Raw genomic sequence first — 21897 nt, forward strand, 5'->3', positions numbered from 1 at the left:
CACCAGTTCACTATGCCACAAATTTACAGAGTAATTCAATCATCGTAGCTAAGAAAACTTCTTCGTCACCCAGAACGTAACAATCATTATGGCCCACTTTAGTTGTTTGTCAGAGGTAATCAAATGTGGAAGAACATATTGGAAAGTGTGCTTTCGGGAAAAGGGTTAGTGGTGAGTGAAAAATGTATACAGTGTTCTATCAAAATCTTGGTTTATTAACTTGAACATATACAGAATTCCACGTAGTATCAATCTGATGAAGTACAGAGCAAAAAGATTCTTCCGTTCTGCAGTTTGTTTCAGTAACTTCAGTTGTACTGAGAGACTGTTTGCTGACCAGAAAGCCGTGCCAGATAATATAAAAAGCGCTTGGTTGTAATGTAACAGCAGGTTTAACGTTTACTCAAAATGTTACAATAAAATGTAGCCAGAAATTAAAACTGAGATATAGATAGTACATGCAACAATGCAATATAAAATGGGAAAAAATCAGTGACAAGTTTTTCTTGCCTTTTATTGTCTGTTTGGGTGTTTAAAAGGCCCTTCCGTTTTACTATTATAATACTTAATCTAGTCGTCACTTTGTCTATGCTAGTGATCCGCATTCATGCCAGATTCGAGAGTTGCAATGTGTACGTGCTCCAACATCGCATCCGTTTTGAGATGCTTATCAGAAAAAAAATGTAAATGGAATGTTTCTTACTGTCTTAAACAGCCGATATTTTTTTTTCTTGGCTCCAAATTCAAATATACATAGCCTACCATCATCATCATCATCATCATCATCATCATCATCATCATCATCATCATCATCATCATCACAGTAATATTCCATAAATATTATAAATTCACGACATTTATTAAATTACCTGAAGTGATACAGTAGCACACCACTAAGTCCTACAGTAACACAAACTTAATAATACATCAGTAATTCATCTGGAAAGTTCAAACTTCATTACAGAATGCGTGACATTTTCACGAGAAAAACGCTGGAACTACTCTCATGTCTTGAGTAGCTTGACAGCCACTGGATATAGGGGAGGCGGTCTTGATGCAGGGTTGCCAGATGTACGGTTTTACCCGGAACAATGCGGCTTTAGCTCTTTTTATTCCGCGCATGGTGCGAGTCTTGTGCTGTACGCCAACTGTTCCGTTTTCAAATTCCAAATCAGCTCGCAGTACCTACGTCACATTTGCAGTGTGGTTGGCGCGGCGTAGTAGCATGTATGACAGTACCAGAAAAATTAGTGCATCTTATGGATTAAACTGGTGCAGAAAAACCGAAAAAATATTAGGTAGGCTATATTGTAATAAAGTTCTTGCTTAGCTTTTCTCCAGTAATGGCTACAAAATGGAATGGAATAGAATATTGCAAATGTTATAAAAATTAACTTTCTGTATAATTCAACAATGATGAAAACTGTAGTGAATTTTACAAGAAGATTATGTTATATAAATAAATAGTTAAATACGGCAAGTGAGAAATACAGATTAAATATAGGAATATATAAAATGAAAGAATAAGTTCACAACATAATTATATGACGTAATAAATAATTACAATGTATAATGCATAAATCATAATAAGATTAATTGTATTAGTTAATATGTAATACATTGGTTGGGTCATTGGCTGAGAAGAAACTATCTACTGAAGGATGCATTGGAATGAATGATGAAAGGGAGAAAAGTTCGGGGCAGAAGAAGATATCAGGCGATAGACGACATTAAGATATATGGATCATATGCAGAGACTAAAAGAAAGGCACAAAATAGGAAAGATTGAAACATGCAGTGAAAGACTTGCATTTAGGCAGAAAACGATGAATGAATTAATTCTCTTATACACTCGATGTTTTTTCTAAGAAACCGAATGTGGATGAAAGGTGTTTCTTATTTCCCATCTCAAAATCTGGCAATCGTACGTGGATTCGAGTTCTGCTCCATGTTAGGTGAACGTGTTGCAAAATAATCTCGTAGAGTCTCAAGCGTTCGTTGGAGGTGCGGTGCCCTTCAGCTCCCTGAACAGACTGTACACCACCAGTATGAAGTACACCTGCAACACTGGAAGAGAAGAGTACTGTCAGTGAGGGAACTGGACTGTGAAGACCTACACAATTCACTGTGAGTCTAAATACGGACATAAACTTCCATTTTCTGAAAATTGTCTTCATAATTTTATTCATTTATGAAATGTACGGTTTGAGTAGATGTGACAGTCATTGTCACAAAATAGCCTATCCGCGTTATGGTAAGTGTAATAACTCCAGTACATTTGTTCCTGTTTACGAAAATTGACATTTAAGAATGATGAGAATGTTAGTGGCTACATAGTCAGCACATTGTGAACAACAATGTTATAAGGGGCCCAATGCTATTGCTTCTCTAATCCTTTAAGACAGAAAAACGCGTAGGCTAGAACTAATAGCCGCTAGTAGTCTGCCGTGCCTGAAGTTGCGAAGTCTCGGCGAAAAGTGGAAATAATTGTAGGTTCGGGAGTGAAAGATGGTGCCCGACATTTCGCTTGTATCAGAGAAGTTCGCACTGATAAGCTGAAATAATTAGCCTAAAAGTCACACCAACAAACCTGCAGTGCCTGGGAAAAGTGACACAAGTCAGTTTCCGCAAACCTCTTTCGATAATTTACTGACAACTTACGGAACATCTGCTCGCTTGGAAAAAATACATAAATATTTCTCCCATTACAATAATTCACACAGAAAAAAATCAAATCGACATAAACCAGTGTAAGTTGTCAATAAATTATCAAAAAAGGTTTGTGGAAACTGACTTGTGTCACTTTTCCCAAGCACTGCAGAAATAGTGTCGGCAATGTCGAATCTGCTATTTCATGTCGAACTTGGTAATCGACAGAATAATGGCGCGAAATGGTGTACGAAGAATTTGAAATCCCCAGGATTGCATGTAACGCCTATACAGGAATTAGGATGGATAAATACAATTTACTATAACATTTACGCATGTCTAATGAACGGAATGAAGCTATGAATAACAGTCAGTCCTACAATAATAATAATAATAATAATAATAATAATAATAATAATAATAATAAAGCACAACTAAATAACGTTATTTTCAAATACATGTTGCACAGCCCTCTTCCCATGGATTATAATAAACTTTTTCTGTAGTAGTTAATGTAGATACGCTCTCTCCATGTGTATAGCAATGGACTCAATCACATTCTTCAGTTTAATTATAGGCTATTGTTCAGTTTATCGTATATGACGTAAGCGTTTCCAGGACAACAGAAGTCTTATTTTCTTTCCACAAAATCCTTTCCTTTTTATTAGGCTAGTTTGGGTCAGAAATACAAGTTGTTGATATTAATAGAGTAATGTGGCATAGTGCGAGAAAATGTACCACGCGGAAGCATGTGCAAACAGTCACTTTCACTCTTAAAGTGTGTTTGTAGAAAACGTGGCAAGGAGTAGGCCTATATCACTATTTGTTGCAAAACATGGTGACCATACATTCCCATTACAAAATCATAATTAATATTCTGACGTGAGGTTCCTGCATGTACTCCAGACCAGTGCTTCTGAACCTGGCACCAATATTATACCGGGCCGCGAGATATTCTCCTGGAATTTGTCACTTTGCTATTCTAAGCATTTTTCACTAATAAATATTTTATAGTAGAAATAGTCATATTCTTTGGAGAACAATTTTCGTTATTGTGTCGAAATGTGCAGATCCAGATCGTCTCTAAACACTAAGGATGCTATTCATAGACATTTCGCTAGCCCGCGCTACGAGCGTGCTAAACTAGCCCCGGCTATCGACTGGTTACTTGTACAGGATTCATAACACAGCATATCGCTAACACTGGTTTATGAATATGAAAAACGTTAGTTCGCTGATCATCCACCGGAAGCCCGCGCTAAGAATGTGTTTAAATACGGCCCTAAACGTCTGTGTAGCAAAGTTAGTGACCAAGCCACTTATTTTTTAATGATCGGAAATTTTTCATACTTAGAAATCTTTCAACTTCCGGGAAAGGGAATACCGCTGTTTATGATCAGTCATAAAATTGCCTCCAAGCCGATTACAACAAGGGCGCGACAACTCTCTTTTCCAAACTGAACGAAATGACATCTGTGTTGCAAAAAATAATGTTAGTGACCAATTATATTACTAGCTGGGAAGCATAATGAAAATTTGTTCACTTAAATTGAAGAGTAAGGCAATCTGTGTCCAGTTCTCGATACTGAACTGAATAGTCTCTTCGCAAATTCGCTTAAGTGCTTGTTTCAAAACCCGAGTGTTAAAGTAATAAGAATACAGATTTAAATATCAATATGAAGACAAGACGAGGGACTTTGCTTAATTTTGGTATTAAGAAATTTCGTACTGGAGGTGTTTGTGACGCAACAACTAGTGCTATGTCCACCCCACGTCCTCAGAGCGATCTCCAAGATAAGCGAAAGGAGGGGAAAACTACCAACACACAGAAGAAAAAGTCTGGGTTCACAATAATTACATGGACAACCACTCAAAATTTGGTTTCATACACTGACCAGCTGCCACACTCAGTGTGTCATTTGTGCTGGGAAGTGAAGCTACGAAGCCATCGTGACTTTATCGAGATCTTCAACACAAAACATCCCGACGTAGTTAACAAACCCACCGAGTTAGTCATGCGTAAAAAAGATACACTTAAAATAGAAAATAAAATTATCTTCCAAGTTTCAACTAAACGTATGAACTTTAAAAAATATGTAAACATGTTGGGTCGGTCCTCGTCCTACAGAAGCAGAATTCACGAGGCCGCTCTAGTAGCCTACTTTCTACGTTAATTTTTCTAACTCTGTATTAGTACATATGTGGAAAACTTATTATACACTTTTCTCAAAAGAACTTCCACTGGGCTTAATATCTTCAGTTACTCTTAGCAATAGTAATATGCGTTACAAGAGCGGTATGTTGAAGTTTTCATGTTCGAGGAAAAGTTTGAAAAAGCGAAACGTTAGTTGAGCTTTTTTAATTTCCGAGAATTGAAAGAAAACATACCGCTCGTGTATCGTACATTATTTTGTGCGAAGATCGTTTATTACGTACCTGAAAGAGGAATTTCTAATTAGTTGCAATGAAATCTCCATCTTGGTTTCTGTTCAATGAGGGCAAATTTGCAAAACAAAAATATCTATCTTCAACATTGTTGCTTCAAATATACGTCTGTCTTTTTTCCCCCCAGTCTACAAATGCGAACTTAAAACAAACGGTAAGGTTATGTAATGATTTATTTTTCATTTTAATATTTTAACAATATTATTTATATAACTTATTGCAGTAATAACATCGGCATCTGGAATCTTGTTGATTTTTTCACGACTTCCTTAATGTTACTTGCATCACGAATGCAGTAACTTTAGTGGAGTTGTAGAGTTTACTTAATTTTTGCAAATATTTAAAAACAATAATTAACAGTGCAATTTAGGTGAAATTGCAGTTGTAAGTGTCCAATTTATAATTATTACTATATTGAACGTCTCTAAAAATAATATGTTAAAAGCCTAAAGCAGTAAAATGAATATGTCACTTAAGCGGTAAGAAGAGGGAAATTGTTATGTGTGTTAGGTTGGGAATACTGAATGTGGAATTTTAGACTTACCGCGGATTGGTTTTGTGGGGAAACCAAGCAAATACGCACGATCTCGCACAAAGAATATTGAGTGGTATCATTCCATTACAGTTGATTTGCGCGATAACAAACCGCGACTTAGATGTGGACGAAATCGTCATTGCGTGTTTTTGTTTTGAAAGGAAGTCAATTTTATTTTTATTATTATTATTATTATTATTATTATTATTATTATTATTATTATTATTATTATTATTATTATGTGCATCATGCCGAATAGATTCACAAGCCAGCAGTGGTTTTAGTGCGACAGACGGGAATTCAGTGAGAGCCACAGACATGCGCTACTTACACACGTATATGACGACGCCGATTATGTTGCCGGCGCCTGCTTCCGGGTAGCCATCTGCGATGTTCTGCGCTGCAATAATGATGTTTGTCACGGCGTATACGATCATGAAGACGAAGTTGAACAACATCCACGGTACCAGCAGGAACGCATTGCTCTGCAACAGAAAGCATTACTAAGTTAGGTGTACGTTGATCATACTAGCTTCGCTTAGTACGGAGAGCAGATTGCGAGTTAACAGTTCTTGCTGCAGAGAAGTAGTCTCCCTCCAGTACTGTGTGTAAGTCAGTAAACAACACGAATAGTACTCTTGTCCAAAATACCATTTAGATGTAATAACGAAGTACCTTACCCCATTATCTTCTGGCTTAGTTGCCTTATGAGTGATGGCTTATTGGTGTCACTTAGGCTGTGAGATTCACACCTGTCTTCGAGCAGTAAATACGAAGTATTAATTTAAAGGCAGGTTATATGCAGTGAAAGATTATTTTTACCAGGCATAGACAAATTAAAAAAAAAACAGTTTCAGGAGCCACCGTATTTTGCCCACATATGCAATGAGAAATTCATTCGAGCTAAGATTAATATATTTCAATAAATGTATATTTAACAATATTACGTATCTATGCAATCCAAACATACGCTCTTCACCGAAGCTATGTAGTGACAATGCATTGAAATGTATATACAGGGTGTTTCCGATTTGGTGTTACAAACTTTCAGGGATGATGGCGAAGGGCACATGTATCAATTTGAGATAAGGAACCATGGTCCGGAAATGACCGAGTCGAAAGATACAAGCAAAAATAGTTCTGTGGAAATGAAATAATTTTATTCCTCTGTACACCTTATTTATGTGTATTTATCTGTACATCTTACACATACTGTATTCATCTGACGTTGTTTACGTTGTCTACTTACAGTATTCCATTCAGTGCGCTGTCTGAGGGGTGGGGACAGGAAACTACACTAAAGCAATGCAGATAGCGTAATGTGTAACGGACATGGTCGGTCCTGATATGCACGTCTGTAGACAGCAGTGTATGTGTACAAGTTGCAGTGTCCAGTCGATCAGTCCTAGTGAAATGGAGGAGTACACGAGAGCGGAATAAGCAGACCTGATTTTCGAATACGGATGAGCCAATGGGAACAGTAGACAAGCTCACAGATTGTATCGGGGCAAGTACCCACGTAGGAGACATCCGGCCCATATCATTTTTCCACGATTGTTCCAAAAGTTAAGGGAAGGAGGGCACGTGGTGCCAAATTACAATTCCATTTCCACACAACTATTTTTGCTTATAACTTTCGACTCAGTCATTTCCGGACCATGGTTCCTTGTCTCAAATTGATACATGTGCCCTTGGCCATCATCCCTGAAAGTTTGTAACACCACTTCGGAAACACCATATATATATATATATATATATATATATATGTATATATAAAGTGTGGAAGCGATGTAATCCTCCGCATTGAAACGAGGGATAGATTACATGAAAATAAACAAAAAAAAATTATACCTTTTCAGATTAAGTGTATGGTTAATGAAATAATTGCATCGAAAGTTTAAACACGCTGGCAACATCGCAATGCCCAAGATTCCGCACAGAGGCATTGAAATCCTCCGACGTGAGATGTGATGTTGATGTTTATTGACTTTCCTGGCTTTGAGCCAGAGGCCGTTTTAGGGTCTTATACGCGCAGGATGCCCTCTCCAGCCATTGTACATGAATAATAATAAATATATATTTACATACTGTGTATGACACTATTTCTGGCATAAGTGCCAGTAGGTGTGTGAGTGCGGTGATTGTTTTATTTATTTATTTTATTTTATTTTGTTTTAATTATTTTGGTGTATGCCTAATTTGTTAATTTGCGATGCTTAAGGAATGGTGAACAGGACAGGAGTTCGGGGTAAAAGATATCAGTTGATAGACAGCATTGAGGTATTATATAGGGAGATTAATAGGAAAGCAAGAAATTGGGAAGAATGGGTGATGCTGGGTTTGCAGTTAAAGACCTGCTCTTGGGCAGAACACTGTACATGCATACATATGTGGAAGATTTGGCGGAGAATTCTTCTTTCGCGGGCTTCAAATTTCGATTGGGTCGTTGGAGGGGCTTGTGCGAGGAAAATGGAGGGATGTATGCATAGGGATCTAACCAATGCTTTGTATAGGTGGAGGAGTGTTTCGGTTATACAACCGGGTCGATTGTTGCCACTTAGGTAGCTCATTGCTCTGGTGGCTGCGTTATATTTCCTCCAGGTTTCTTTAGCTACTTCGGTCCAGGAGAGTTTGGAGGTGAGGGTTATTCCTAGATATGTGAGATTCCGCTGGAGTGGAAGTTGAGTGTTGGCTATTGTGATTGGGTTGTTCTGGAGGACCCGAGTCCGGAGTTTTGGGCGGAAGACGCATATCTGTGTTTCGTCTGTGTTGACTGTGATCCGCCACGTGTTGGTCCAATTTAGATACTGCCTGAGTGTTGCGTTTGGTAACTTCCTAGCGGAGGGGAGTTGGGGGTGTGTTGCCCAATATGCGACGTCGTCTGCATATTGTGCCAGTCCTACTAGCGGGTTAATAGGGAGGGGAATGTAAGCAAAAGGCCAGTATTGCAAAATCAGGCGATTGCTTTGGCTCGGTTTTTTTCTCGACTAAACTTAAAACCTCCTTCCCTGTCAACAATTTTGTCAGTCGTTACCGACTCCGTTCGCGAAATGTTGGAAACACGCCGCCCGTGTCACGGATCAGCTGGCAGACAGCTTTGATTATCGTATTGAAAATTCCATGAAAACGGGGATTCAAACGGTCTGAGTCTCGAGGTCGATACACCTAAAAGTGGGATCGGATCGACTGGATCGTACTCAGATTTGCATGAAAATGGGTATCTTATTCAAAACGACCTCAATAAGCTGCGACATTTGTTTGCTATGTCAGCTGTTTTACAAACAGCAACCTCAATTACGTATGTTGAATTTTTTTTTAATTACGGTTTATTTAACGACGCTCGCAACTGCAGAAGTTATATCAGCGTCGTCGGTGTGCCGCAGAGTTCTAAAGGCGTGTTGTAACACACGATATTTTGTATTTTCCTGAAAGCCATTGTTGCCATTCTTCATTAACGGCCAGAATATTAAGTTTCCATGCGCCTTATTAAGACAACTCATTAATGTTTTATATTAGATTGCAAAGTCGAATCGTAAATTAAAAAAGTTAATTGTAAACTTAAATTCACAACTTAATCACAATATTGTTATTCACAGGACTACAAACTCTTTATCATGGTTTAATTAAGTTACTGGCTATATTCGGTTATTTTTATCGACTTATCAAAAAGATTGTCAGATCTCTAATTTTTCTGTCATTCTATATTTTATATCATTGTTGTGAATAGACATACATCACGATTCATGTAAGGGAAAATTTGATATTTTATTGTAATTCAAAATTTTGAGCCCAACCAAAATTTTTCAAAATTTGGCGCCACTGTAAAACGGTATAAGGCCTGCAGTAAATTTGACAAATCTCGTGTTTCCAGTCTTAAGGCTCATTCACAATGAAAATTAAACATAACGTAAGCGTTAACTTAACGTTACAGTAAAATCAAGAAGTCATACCATCATTCACGATGGGAACATAGACATAACAGCAAACATACTTGGTAACCATGTTCTGTTGTATACTTCAGCGCTCCACGATTGTGTTCGGTTTGCAAATCATGTAAAGATAAGCATGAAAGTTTGGACTTTGCAAACTTTCATGTTAACGTCTTACGGTAATGTTTAGGCCTATGTTGATGCTTATGTGAATCATTGTGAATGATCCCATTTGATAGCCTGGGCGCAAACTTCTGTGTTTATGTTACGGTTATGTTTAATTTTCATTGTGAATGGGCCTTTACAGAGACTAGTCGTAGTAATCATATTGATGATGATGATGATGATAGCTTAATAATCACGCAAAGTGTTGCCATACATATTCTACTCAGTTCCTTACACCACTTTTCATCCCTGGAGGGAAATAGCCTGTAACCATAATTTGTAATACTGATTGTGCGATGTATCGTGCAGAGTGCAAACGCTAGTTTCCTGTTATCACGTTCATTTCCTAATCGCAAGATAAGTCGGTTTACCTGCTGGGAGTGGCATTCTTGGTACAGGGTTTGTCCACACACTGCGTTCGTACAGACAAATCGGAGTATAGTCGTGTGTAAATTATTCGTCGACGGAAAAATTGGTCTATGGTATAGCAGAGGAGGCAAGACCTGTCCTGTTACCTAATTGGTGGCTATATGAGCAATGGGTATGGAAGGGGAAGATAGTTTGTCTGAGGCCTTCTCATCTGTACAGTCTGAGCGACGCGACGCCTGAAGGAACGCAAACCCGTGCTGCATGTAACAGATAGCACAGTCTTTGTCTAGCAACTCAACTTGAATGTGTGATTCCAGTGAAGTCATAGAACATTGCCAGCTGTTTGAAAAGCAAATAGCGAGAATGTAATTATTATAGAGACCGGATTAAGAAACACGTAGTCTATTCGGCGCTGATGTGATGTGCTGTTGGTCATACTCATACAGTAACCGTCAGGTGTTAGAGAAATGTTTCCTGCTTTCTATGAAATACATAATTATAGTATGATTTATGCTCGACCATGCCGAAATGTAGTAATTATACACCTGGTAGCAGTCCTTTAATGCATGTCGTTAAAGTACACCTATTCATTAAAGTTCAGGTTTTCGATTATTCTCGGATATGCAATCGAAAGACAACGAGGGAAACGTCACGGAGGCTGGAAATCCAATACTGTCGCTGAAGGTTGTGTTCTGTTACTATAATAATTAGCGTTAATTGTAAATAATATTCAAATAAATTCAATTTGTCATCTCGTTTTTTAATTCTAAATCAATTTCCAGGTTATATCAAAATTAGTTTGTTAGTCTCCAGATTGTATCAAGGTCAATGACATTATTGTTCCTCGGAAAAAATCAATACTTTCGCGTCTGCGCACATCTCACAATTTGCGAGGTATGCACAAGGTCACTTCCGCTCTCCAGTCAGATACGAATAAAATGAATACTTCTGAATAATTTCAAGTTAGAAATATGGTCGAGCATAAAAAGTCGTATGAAACTTGCCTATAATGGTAATTAAGACGCTCGTATGAAAATTATGAAACTCGCTTGCGCTCGTTTCATATACAAACATACTCGCGTCTTAATTATTATCATTATGGGCTCGTTGCATAATGTACTATTAATGAACATGTTCTTCGTGGAACTAAAACGGTCTCCATACGAAATAAACACGAGACTGACGTTAAATAAAACTTGTAGCAAGTTGTCACCATGACGACATGTTTTTGCAGTATAATTGAGTTCATCCTTACATCGGCTCTACAACAGGCCTATAAAAGTACGAGCTGACTCGGTATTGATAACGTACAGCAATCTGGCTAATCAGACAATATACTTACCAGAAGTGCTGCTGTATATCGAAGAATCTAAACACACCACAGACTTGGGTTTTCATTAATACTAATTTCATGACAACTGAAGTTCTCAGGTCAATTAATTGTTCATTGTGATTGGCATTAGCCATTCATTATGATTTTCTTGCGCGAAGACAAATACAGTGCAGCTCAAAGCATCAGGCTACGATTGTGATTCCCCGAAAACATCTGAACATCACGTGAAGCTGTCACATGCTCAGAGGAGGGGTGAGGAGAGCTGCGGACCATGTCAGAATGCAAAGAATAATAAGTAATAATATTATGTGCACGCAACAATGCCGTGAATATCCATTGCATACGGAAAGAATCGTACTGCGAACTTTTCCGTATCACGTCGATGGTGTTTAGGTGAAGTGGCTCATCCCACAAAAGGAAATACATTTTTAACACATTATTATTAGTTACCTTATATAAGGAATGTAAACATAATTGTCAAAAAACATACCTTCACATTTTGTAATGAGCCTAAATTTTAACTAGGCCTAATTACAGCAGAAAAGTGAAATTAAGCAAATGATGGTAAATCCCACCGACTTACGTTCACAGCTCCTGTGATGAGGCAGATTGCAACGACGATCAACAGGGCGGAGAAGACTGCGATAGCGATGGCTGCCCCCTCAACGTCTGCAACAAAACATACATCTGTTGGATTGCCATATCATCATCATGAGGCACAGGAGGAGACGTTGTTGGTACTCACCCGAGTATGAAGATGAAGCGGAGGTGATGCCAACCACCAGATTGCTGATACCGGCAATCTGCAAGTACAATCAAACAGTGAAAAAGGAAGAATAACATAATTGAAGGACAGCGAAAAAGAATGATGAAATGGAAGAGACAAGAAACAGAGAAATGAAGAAGGAAAGAAAAACGATACAAAAAATGGAGTGCAAAGAAGAAAAGACGGAGAATAGCTTGCCAGGAAATGATTGAAGTCTTGCAAATTATTTTTCTCACACTGTGGCGCCTGATATCCCATAAAACAGTTTCTATGCAAGATTTAATTTTGAGTTTCATTTCATGTGGACAATTTTAGAAACCTAACACAGTTATTGCATAATTGCGCGTCTCTTTCTTACTCGTCATCAAAACGCCTGACCTCGGACTACCGCGCGACTCAACATGATCAGTTCCAGTTAATTGTGCGTGCTTGCGTAAGGAAACAAAAATCAGAACCGTCACAACAATAATACTTAATAAAATACTTATCTCTTGTTCAGTCTGTGTCAGTTTCTTTATCGCATTTCTCGTTGCAAGTTCATAATTATTTTGAAAGTTCATGTATGCAAGTGTTAAAAATACTCTTGTGAGAAAGGGTAAAAATTAAAAAGAATAACAATTTGTATTTTATTGTAAAGAATGTAGCTGACATTAAGCCATGTGTACAAGGAATAAGACCCAAATAACATCATTACAGAGAACGAACAGCAATAAGACCGAACTTACACACCGCGACACAGAAAAAATTAATTTTGGACATCGTTAATGAACGGATGCCGTTACAAAAAGTGACATATAATATAATGGCTAAAGTTTTTTGTGAGTCTCTTTACTATAAGCTTCGTTAAAACTTCAAAATTATTTTTGAATTGTAGGCTATATTTGCTGTCGTTTTTGTGATAGACAGTAAAATTAAGAAGAATGAACATTTATTATAGTCTATGTTATCATAGAAAACGTACTTGCATTCCACCAAAGTGAATCAAATGCACTACATAATAACCATCAATTAAACGTTCTTAGAAAGAGCGCTTTGCACGAAGACTGAACTCGCAGTGGAACGATAAGGCAACGTTTATATTAACCTACAAGTAACAAATAGCTGACATAGTTGTGAAAGGGATGCACCCTAACATTCTCTGTACAGTCAAAACCACTAATTTGTGCCGAAATCAGAAAGTGAAAAATTGATTTTTGTCCCCCTAGATCACTGTGTGCTGTGGAGATGATCAGCAGAAGTGCTTGAAGGCACTTATGAACGACAAAAATTGCGCTGATCTTTCCGCAAAAGCGGTAAGCCTAAACTGACTATTTTTGGGAAGTTCAAAATGGGACAATTGCCATAATCCTGATAAATGTTTTTGGAGGAACAAATTGAGAAGGTGAAATTCTGACAGGTTTAAAAATTGAGAGCCTACATTTCAGCACAAATCACTTATAAATTTATTTAGGAACACATTTCATAGACGCCTATTGAAAATTACTTAAATCATTTAAGTGTCCTGACCACTGTTGTAAATATTCTACTGCGGTCGTATAGAATGATCCAGCCACTTCTTCAATGTCTTTTTTACTTGTTAAACCTTCAAGTGACTTTACCTGCATCTTTACCTTATATGGAAGAAACTTTCCTGAAATTTTGTCATAGAAATTTATTTTCAGTTCTTTCTTAGCTTCCATAACATCTACTGCAGAAATCTGGTCACCTTCTGTCTTCAGTACCACCCTGTGGAATGTACTAGCTTGTGTAAAGCAAAATTCAATCATACATCTGAAAGTGGATCTTGGGAAAAACGTTCCAAAATCGCTGGACACTGTTTGGCTAAGGAAGTAGGATCTCAAGCCTTGGCACATGTCCAGAATCCTCTTCATTGCTGGCATGAGTGCCAACCACCTGGTTTTACTGCACCCAAGATTTTCTTATAGGCTGATCTATGGACACAAATCCACAAAACTCCTTCAGCTCTTGAATTCTTACTGTGTAGATTTAAAAATAAGAGTGAAGCTACACAATTTCACTCCCCACTCAGTAGGTAGATAATCACGAGCGGACTTATTGCTTTATGCGCACCACATCCTGTTCCAAGTAATTGCCCAAAACTATTCAGTTTTCTAAATGTATTCACTTCATTTCGTGCTGCACCTCCAAAGTTACTGTTTGTTGTCACCGCAAAATCCAACAACCTTACTTGTAAGTCGTTCTTCACCAGCCTTCACTCAAATATTTCACAACGATGTTCGAGGTTCCACCAGGTTGAGACTGACTTCCAGCTGCAATGTAGGGACCATAAAAGCGAACAACGATAGGAAACAGCTTTATATTTCCGTGGTTCGACGCATCAGTTGACAAAGGAAAACGGTGTGTATTCCCAGTTGATGGTTCTCTTGTTGTTCGGAGAAAGGTGCAATTACTTCTGTAATAATTCGTCCACATCTTGTCCGAGTACATCTAAATTTGGGCTCAAAACATTTTTGAACCAGTTTCGAAGTGCAGTCATGTGAGCGAAAATTCTGGTTTTCTTTTACTGTACGAAAAGCCCATGTGCTTTCAGAAGCTGCGATTTCTAAGTCTTTGTAGATGTAGAACTCTTAAAAAACTTGCCAACACTCCACTTGATCCTGCACTATTTTCAGCCGATTTGTGTTTAATGGATTGCAAATGTCAGATGCTGAATGCTGCACCGCAGGTTTGACATTGATCATCACTGTCGGAAATTGCCTTTTTAATAATAAAAGGATAGTTTGTCTGTGAAGCCTTATTAATTACTAGCCGTACCCGTGCGCTCCGCTGCACCCGTTAGAAATAAATATAAAGTAATTACATAATTAAAATAGGACGTTTGATCCAGGAAACATTCGTTTTTGATAGAAGGATAAATCGTTTAATATGTTGCTTAATTTAAATTGTATTTAAATAATTAAAATGCGATCATTTTGGTCCAGAGACCACTCATTTGGTGCAATGACAATTCCTTTAACATGTTTCTTGTTTGTTATTACATGCAACCATAGTTTAATGAATGTACAAAATAGCCTATTAAGTTTTCTGGGCATAAGAAGCTATTTTAATCTTACCTGTCCTCAATTCACTCAGACGTTACTGTAATAACATTATAGCATTATGTCCATCTAGAGAAACTACACTTTCCAATGGTGAAATAATAATTAAACAATTAATTAGCTTCCGATATTACTTCATACAAACACAGAAACATTCTCTTTAGGCTATGTTTAATATCTTTCGTTTGTTGTTGTCCAAGGTCCCTTATAGAGGAAGTCATTTGTTATTTCATTGCACCGCCTTAGATGGCAATTATTTTAATTTTAAAACTCATTTATCTCATTAAATATCAGTTATATCAAAATTTTTCAAAGAATAAAACTTATCGGAAATCATTTTTAAAGAAACCTTTGTTATGTGACATTTTTTACAAAAATCAATAATAAGCGAGATATTTCGATTTATTTAATTCAGGCCCCCTTATAACCCCCTTTTCAAATAAAGTATTTTGAATGCCATATAGCCTAAAATCTAAGTTACAACGAACTTAATTTGTATTCCAATTTTCATATAAATCTGTTCAGCCATTATAGCGTGAAAAGGTAACAAACATCCAGACAGACAGACAGACATCCAGACAGACATCCAGACAGACAGACATCCAGACAGACAGAAAAAAATGTCAGAAAAGCGATTTTCGGTTTCAGTGTGGTTAATTATATACGTTAGGACCAATTATTTTTGGAAAAGCGAAAATTACCAGAAAAATTTCGGCTACAGATTTATTATTAGTATAGATAATTTAGGTTTCGTCATTGTGAAGCATTCAGAACAGAAAAAACAATTACTGACTCAAATTTCTAGATTGAATCGCGCTTCTAGACAGACGCAACACGCGACGACGTGCACAAGAACCGGAAGTAACTGATTTGTTTGTCAGTCGTCGTCGGTGTGGCATTTTGAAAATATGAGATCTCGATCATTGCTACAAAAATGTATGTCTTTCCCTACAGCGGGATATTTAAACTTCCCCCAAGATTTTGAGGGGACAACGGGAGAAAATGCGTAGAAGTGGAACTGTCCCGCCTAATCCTAGACGTCTGGCGATGAACATGAAATGGGTACTCACGAGTTCCAGCACTCCGATGATGATGCTGCCCGTCTTGAGCGAACAGCCGCAGCAGCACTGTCTCAGCATAACCACCATCTTGCTGTGAGGTCCTGCAACAGTGCAAGAAGACTAGCCAATAAAATTACTCCGCGGAGATTGCAAGGATCCCTCTTATCACCTACATTGTATAGCCTTTCCACAGATCATGTCTTTTGCTGATCAAGTACAAAGGAAATTGAAAAATAAAATGTAGATCACATAACAATCTAGACTTCGCAAATGTCACCGTCTGCCACACAACTGAATGACACTCCGCAAGTTTAGAGATATCAATATAAATGTTCTTATGGGTAAGATAATGAAACATTCCATGTTCAATCAGGTGTCAATTCACTGTAGGCATATCTAATACAGAATGTATAAATTGTTCAGGATTTTATTATTTATTTAGGTACAGTTTTCCTAAATAAGTAGTAAAATTGAAATTGTAACTTATCGTAAAGGAAAATGACCACCAAAATGTTGGATCCGCGCTTTTCGACACAATCACGAAAATTATTTTCCTAAGAATATTTGCACTATAAAATATTTATTTGTGAAAAATGCTTAGAAAAGTAAAATGACAAATTCCAGGGTACATATCTCGCTGCCCGGCAGTGGAGATTAATATGCAGCAAAGTTCAGTTCCTTCTATGTTAGCGCGTAGCTTAGAGCGGCGGTCAAGATGAGATGATTTAAAAAATGAAACAAAGCTCACACTCACTGTGTGTGTCCAGAAACATAAACAACGTTCAAGATTGAGATAAAAGAAAGTTTTAGTAGTTATGCACTAAAATAAAAATAATTTTATTAATGCGACAAATATGCTGTTTTTCAGAAAGTAGCTGTCAAATCTGGACTCTGTGTTCGATGGGATTTCTCATCTTTGTTTTGATGGCAATCATAAAGGGGAAGCTTGTTTTGCGTACATATGAAATTGGAAATATTATAAAAAAAATTAAGAGCTTCTTTTGTAAGCTCGGCATTCTTTTGACCTACACTCTTAAGAAAGACTAGTTTCAGTATTCCATCAGTAGGTACGAACACATTTAATCGGATTTTTCCTTATTTTTTTTTTAATTTCAGTCAGTTGAACGCAACTGTCTAAAAATGGGTTTTTGGGTGTCTTCCGGTAAATATCCATAAAACTGTTGTTTAGAATTGTGCAGTCGCATGTTCGCAAAAACAAATTCAGTATTTGTCGTATCATATGTAACTAAATTTCCCACGAGTTCTGGAATGCATTAGTACATTCCTTTTGTCAAGTGATGTCGACCAGAAATAAAATTTCTTAAACAATATTTTGATTTTATCCCTGGCTGTTATTATGTTAACATCTTGGCCTTGCATATTATTATTCAATGTTTAAATGTTCAAAATATCAGCAAGTAGGCTATTAGAAATGATGTTCATGTAATATTTTGTATTATTGTTACACTATATTATTCTATTTTGGTCATTATTTGGGTGGCATCCACTAATTTTAAGTAAAATAACAATAATTGTTTTCTATTTTACAGGGATTTTTATTTTTAGAATGGGGTTAAGTACTCTGCCAGTTCGGTAGTGGGGTCGCGCCTTCGAAAAGCTTGGGAACCGCTGGTTTAGGGTAATGTTGACGTATACCTCTCTGCCACGCCTGACATCATGCGCGATGCAAGAGCGGATGCACTGTGTGTATAGTCTGTAGGACTTGCCGTTATCTTCATTCTCAAATATGGTACGATACATCAGCCTTCTTGTATTTATGTGTATCTGTTTCTAACATTGATGTTGTAATTTCTAATTTATTTATTTAATATTCGTTAATACAGTAGGCCTATGTTTTCTTAGTCAAAGGAAAGTTGAGAACTGCACAGTCTGCTGTTACTGCGTCCACGGATGTGAGAGCGGACGTTGAAGAGTTGCCGAGTTGTGCTCAGAAAATGACTAATATACAATAAGACTTCCGTTAATGGAAAACTGGTTTAACTAAGACTTGTAAGTCGCGCAACTGAATTCAGAAGTTGTACTAAGTGCTGCATTTGAGGCTCAACTAATCAAAACGTAAATTGTCCATGCTCGGTCAAAATTGAGTTTGGAGTGGTTTCCGATAGATGGCAGGTTCTCTACACATCTGTGCAATCAGAATTCTCCTGTTCCATCCATTTTTACACAGTTATGTGAGGAGCAACTAATCAAAACGTACACTGGGAAATGAGAGTGTATGTCTTGATCACAGTAAAGTTGTTTAAATTCCGGCATCAAAAGTTAAGAAGTCACTGGCAGCATAGTTCATACAGTATCCAGACAGACAACGCAACAAAAACTAATCGCCAATAGAACATAAAATGAGCAATAATTCGAGTTTCCTTACTAAACTAAGATTGTTACAATTTGCAAATGTCCACCAAACCGCAATTGTCCAAGTTAAATAGTGTTACATCTTATGCACTTTTGATTTTTTTTATTGAGATACAGTATGTAGTTGATTCACCTTCAATTCCAGTACAATAAAGCAAGATTTTATTCATCTTTCTACTACAAATATTTTTGAAAATACGCATTTTTGTCTCTTCTGAAAAATTCGTTTTATGTGGAAATTTACGTTTTGATTAGTCTCTTCTCATTTATGAAACACAAAATTTATTACGTGCGGTGTACGGCACACTCGCAAATTATATTCGTTTCTAATTTACACGATTTTTGGGGGAAATATAAGCAAAGCAGAAGCAGATCCGAAGATAAGTAGTTGTTATACAGCAGAAAATGATGCGAACAAAGAACTCGAAATAGTGAAGAATAAATGTTTAGATTTGGTAATAGGCTACTGGACCTACAGTATGCATTGTGTCAACTTTTTTAAATATACGTAATGCTTCCATGTATAGAATTCATGAGCCAGTTTCTACCTTTTAACTCTAGCAAGGGTGTACAATTATTATTCGAAATTTTGCTTATGTTTTACTTCGGAGTGACAGTAGTAGTACTAATAGTAAAACTGAAGCCTGGAAACACGCGCGCACGCACACGCACGCACGCACGCACGCGCGCACACACACACACACACACACACACACACACACACACACACACACACACTCTCTCTCTCTCTCTCTATGCATTAGTTTTCGCCTTGGTGCATAGAAGGAGATGATGAACTTAAACGCAAAGTTACAACTTCAGTCCACACAACGAACTGCTGGTCCTTGCAGCTTCACTACAGTAACACTCACCTTATCACCTGGTCACCTTGTTCACGATAATCCGCCGAGTACTGATCGGGCTGTATATATTGCTACTACCGTATTGCGTCACGTGTTATCTTCCCGTATTTCCCCATTTCCTGTGAGAGGAAGATTACGTGTTTTTTCTTTCGTGTAGGCTTGCGTACTGTATTGCATTAGCCAAGCCTGCCACATGGCTGCAGATGCAACTGGCCTTATCAATAAAACGAATACTGCTTTAGAGGCTTTCGTTACATAGTAATAACCTTAAAGCATGTGTTGACAGAATAAAAACCATGTCAAGCAGCAAGCGAAATACATTTTTGATCTTGTATGCGTAGAAAATTCTTTAATTTATATATGTTCAAACAAGGATGAAAATGGATGAAATGACGAAGAACTGAGAAAGTACCGCAGGCACGCGTTGTTTTGCCTTGTTGCTCGTGTTTCCTTCATCTTGCTTCTTAACTCTGAACATGTGTCGTGCAGGTAGCAGCGTTTCAAGGCATCCCAAAATTTCGGAATTATGTATCCACTTCATTTGTCATCCTTCCTTTCATAGGCCTATTTAACATCAGATATGTCTGTTTGCTCATAGCTGGGTTACCATTTATTTTTTACAACACTTCATGAAATCCGATTTTCTATTACTGATATAGGAAGCCTGTAATAGTAATTATATTATGAAATTAGTCTATAATGTTATCCTACTTTATTGCGTGAGACAGTGTTGACTTTATAAAACCAAATTTGTAATGATGCGTAGTTTTAAATCAGGTCTATGAAGAATGCAAATATTAATGCATGGAAAATGTTTTAATAATATTAATTTTATGGCACAAGTTACGTTTTACTCGGCATGGTAATATTTTACAGCACTGGTGCAATAATGTGGCATATTGTGTACGGTTTTGACAAACAAGAATGACTTTATAATGTGACGTGAATTAGGGAAGCTGGTACTGGTGGTAGCGCTGCTGATATTTGCACTGGGCATCGTTGGCGCTTCCATCCTCATTTGTTTTTACATTTCGAGAGGTTATGTACATCACAGCATTCCCGGAAAGAAACCACCCAGCCAGCCAGGATATCTTCTCTTTATACATATAGGCAATTCCAACAATAACGATGATATATCAATGAATAAATCTATTTTAATCTTTCTTTATTTCAGTGATCACTATCTTTATCCATGGCTGGTATCTAAACTGGACTTTATTTCACCGTCCTTAGCAACCTAAACAATGACTTTTTTCAGAGCAGTGAGTTAAAAGGTTTGAAATAACTTTCTCCATGACAACCAACACATTAGAAACAATAAAATGCATACATTCATTCATGTGAACAACACGTCATTACAAAGACAAGGCGTACAATTTAAAATTAAGTTCATATAGGTAAAGTAATGCATAAAATATTGTGTAGCACACGAGAGTAAACATATTTTTATGCGCTAACCTTTCCTTTCGCGTATAAAATCTAATTTTACTGTCTTACATTATAAATTACTATTATACAAGGGGGCCGTGTTAAAACAGTTGCTGCAGATCTGTGATTTCGGTATGAGATGGACGTGGAAAGATTCACATGAAATATTTTTAGCGTGCAAAAGCTTAAAGAGTAAAATTCTCCTTACCTCTTGTCTTGCAAAGCATTTTTTAAAGAATTCCTTCAGGCAAATCATCAGTTCCAATACTTTCACTCATATTTTTACCTACAAGAACAATCTGGTTTTAATTGAAATGTCTCCGTTATTTATTTACAGTCAACACAAAACATTCGACGATCCGTAGTCAAGGAAACAGAACAGAAGTCATTCATCTATCAAGCTACGATCAAAGTTAAAGTTTCAACCTTATGACGTCTGAAGTCGCATTTTGCTTTACGTTGCGATATGAACGTTGTAGTGTTTTTATCCTACAGGGATAGTATGGCATTTGACGTCTTCGTTACTGTTTGATTGAAAATCTCGTCTGTGATCTGTAGGGCCAGGGACGTCGCTAGGGGGGTGCGAAAGGGTGCGCAAGCACCCCATAAAAATCGGAGCACCCCTTTCCGCACCTCAAAGGGCAATTTATTAAAAAATACTAGGCATAAGTTATTTTGAAGAACAAAAACAAACAATTTATTGGATGTGAAAAAACTACGTCCCTTAATATATCGTTATGGATATGCTGACCAATAATAATAATAATAATAATAATAATAATAATAATAATAATAATAATAATAATAACACATAGTAATATTAATAAACAGATTATAGTATGCGCGCAAGTGCATGACAGAACATTTTGGATTTTTTATTTGCCACATTTTTACAACTCGCACCCCATTTTTAAATCTCGCA

At 37.2% G+C, this 21897-nt stretch overlaps 1 protein-coding gene across 1 annotated transcript; it reads right to left on the reverse strand.

Moving 5' to 3' along the window:
• Positions 1-194: 194 nt before the first annotated feature.
• On the reverse strand, positions 195-19686 carry LOC138697500 (uncharacterized). The gene is made up of 6 exons (XM_069822795.1): positions 19557-19686; positions 16321-16412; positions 12171-12228; positions 12009-12094; positions 5961-6114; positions 195-2067 (listed from the first exon to the last, which is right to left on the reverse strand). Exons 2-6 carry the CDS (start codon positions 16396-16398, stop codon positions 1988-1990), a joined length of 456 nt encoding a protein of 151 aa, XP_069678896.1. The 5' UTR covers positions 16399-16412; positions 19557-19686; the 3' UTR covers positions 195-1987.
• Positions 19687-21897: the final 2211 nt, after the last annotated feature.

This window comes from Periplaneta americana, chromosome 4, assembly GCF_040183065.1.
Source record: "Periplaneta americana isolate PAMFEO1 chromosome 4, P.americana_PAMFEO1_priV1, whole genome shotgun sequence".
In the NCBI taxonomy this organism is placed as follows: Eukaryota; Metazoa; Arthropoda; class Insecta; order Blattodea; family Blattidae; genus Periplaneta; species Periplaneta americana.

Excerpts from the sequence above, each read along its gene's own strand:
- LOC138697500 (XM_069822795.1), bottom strand. The coding sequence starts at position 16,398 with ATGGTGGTTATGCTGAGACAGTGCTGCTGCGGCTGTTCGCTCAAGACG. Across the intron at positions 12,229-16,320 it reads TCATCGGAGTGCTGGAACTC|ATTGCCGGTATCAGCAATCT; the intron begins GTGAGTACCCAT and ends TTGTACTTGCAG. Across the intron at positions 12,095-12,170 it reads CGCTTCATCTTCATACTCGG|ACGTTGAGGGGGCAGCCATC; the intron begins GTGAGTACCAAC and ends GTTTTGTTGCAG.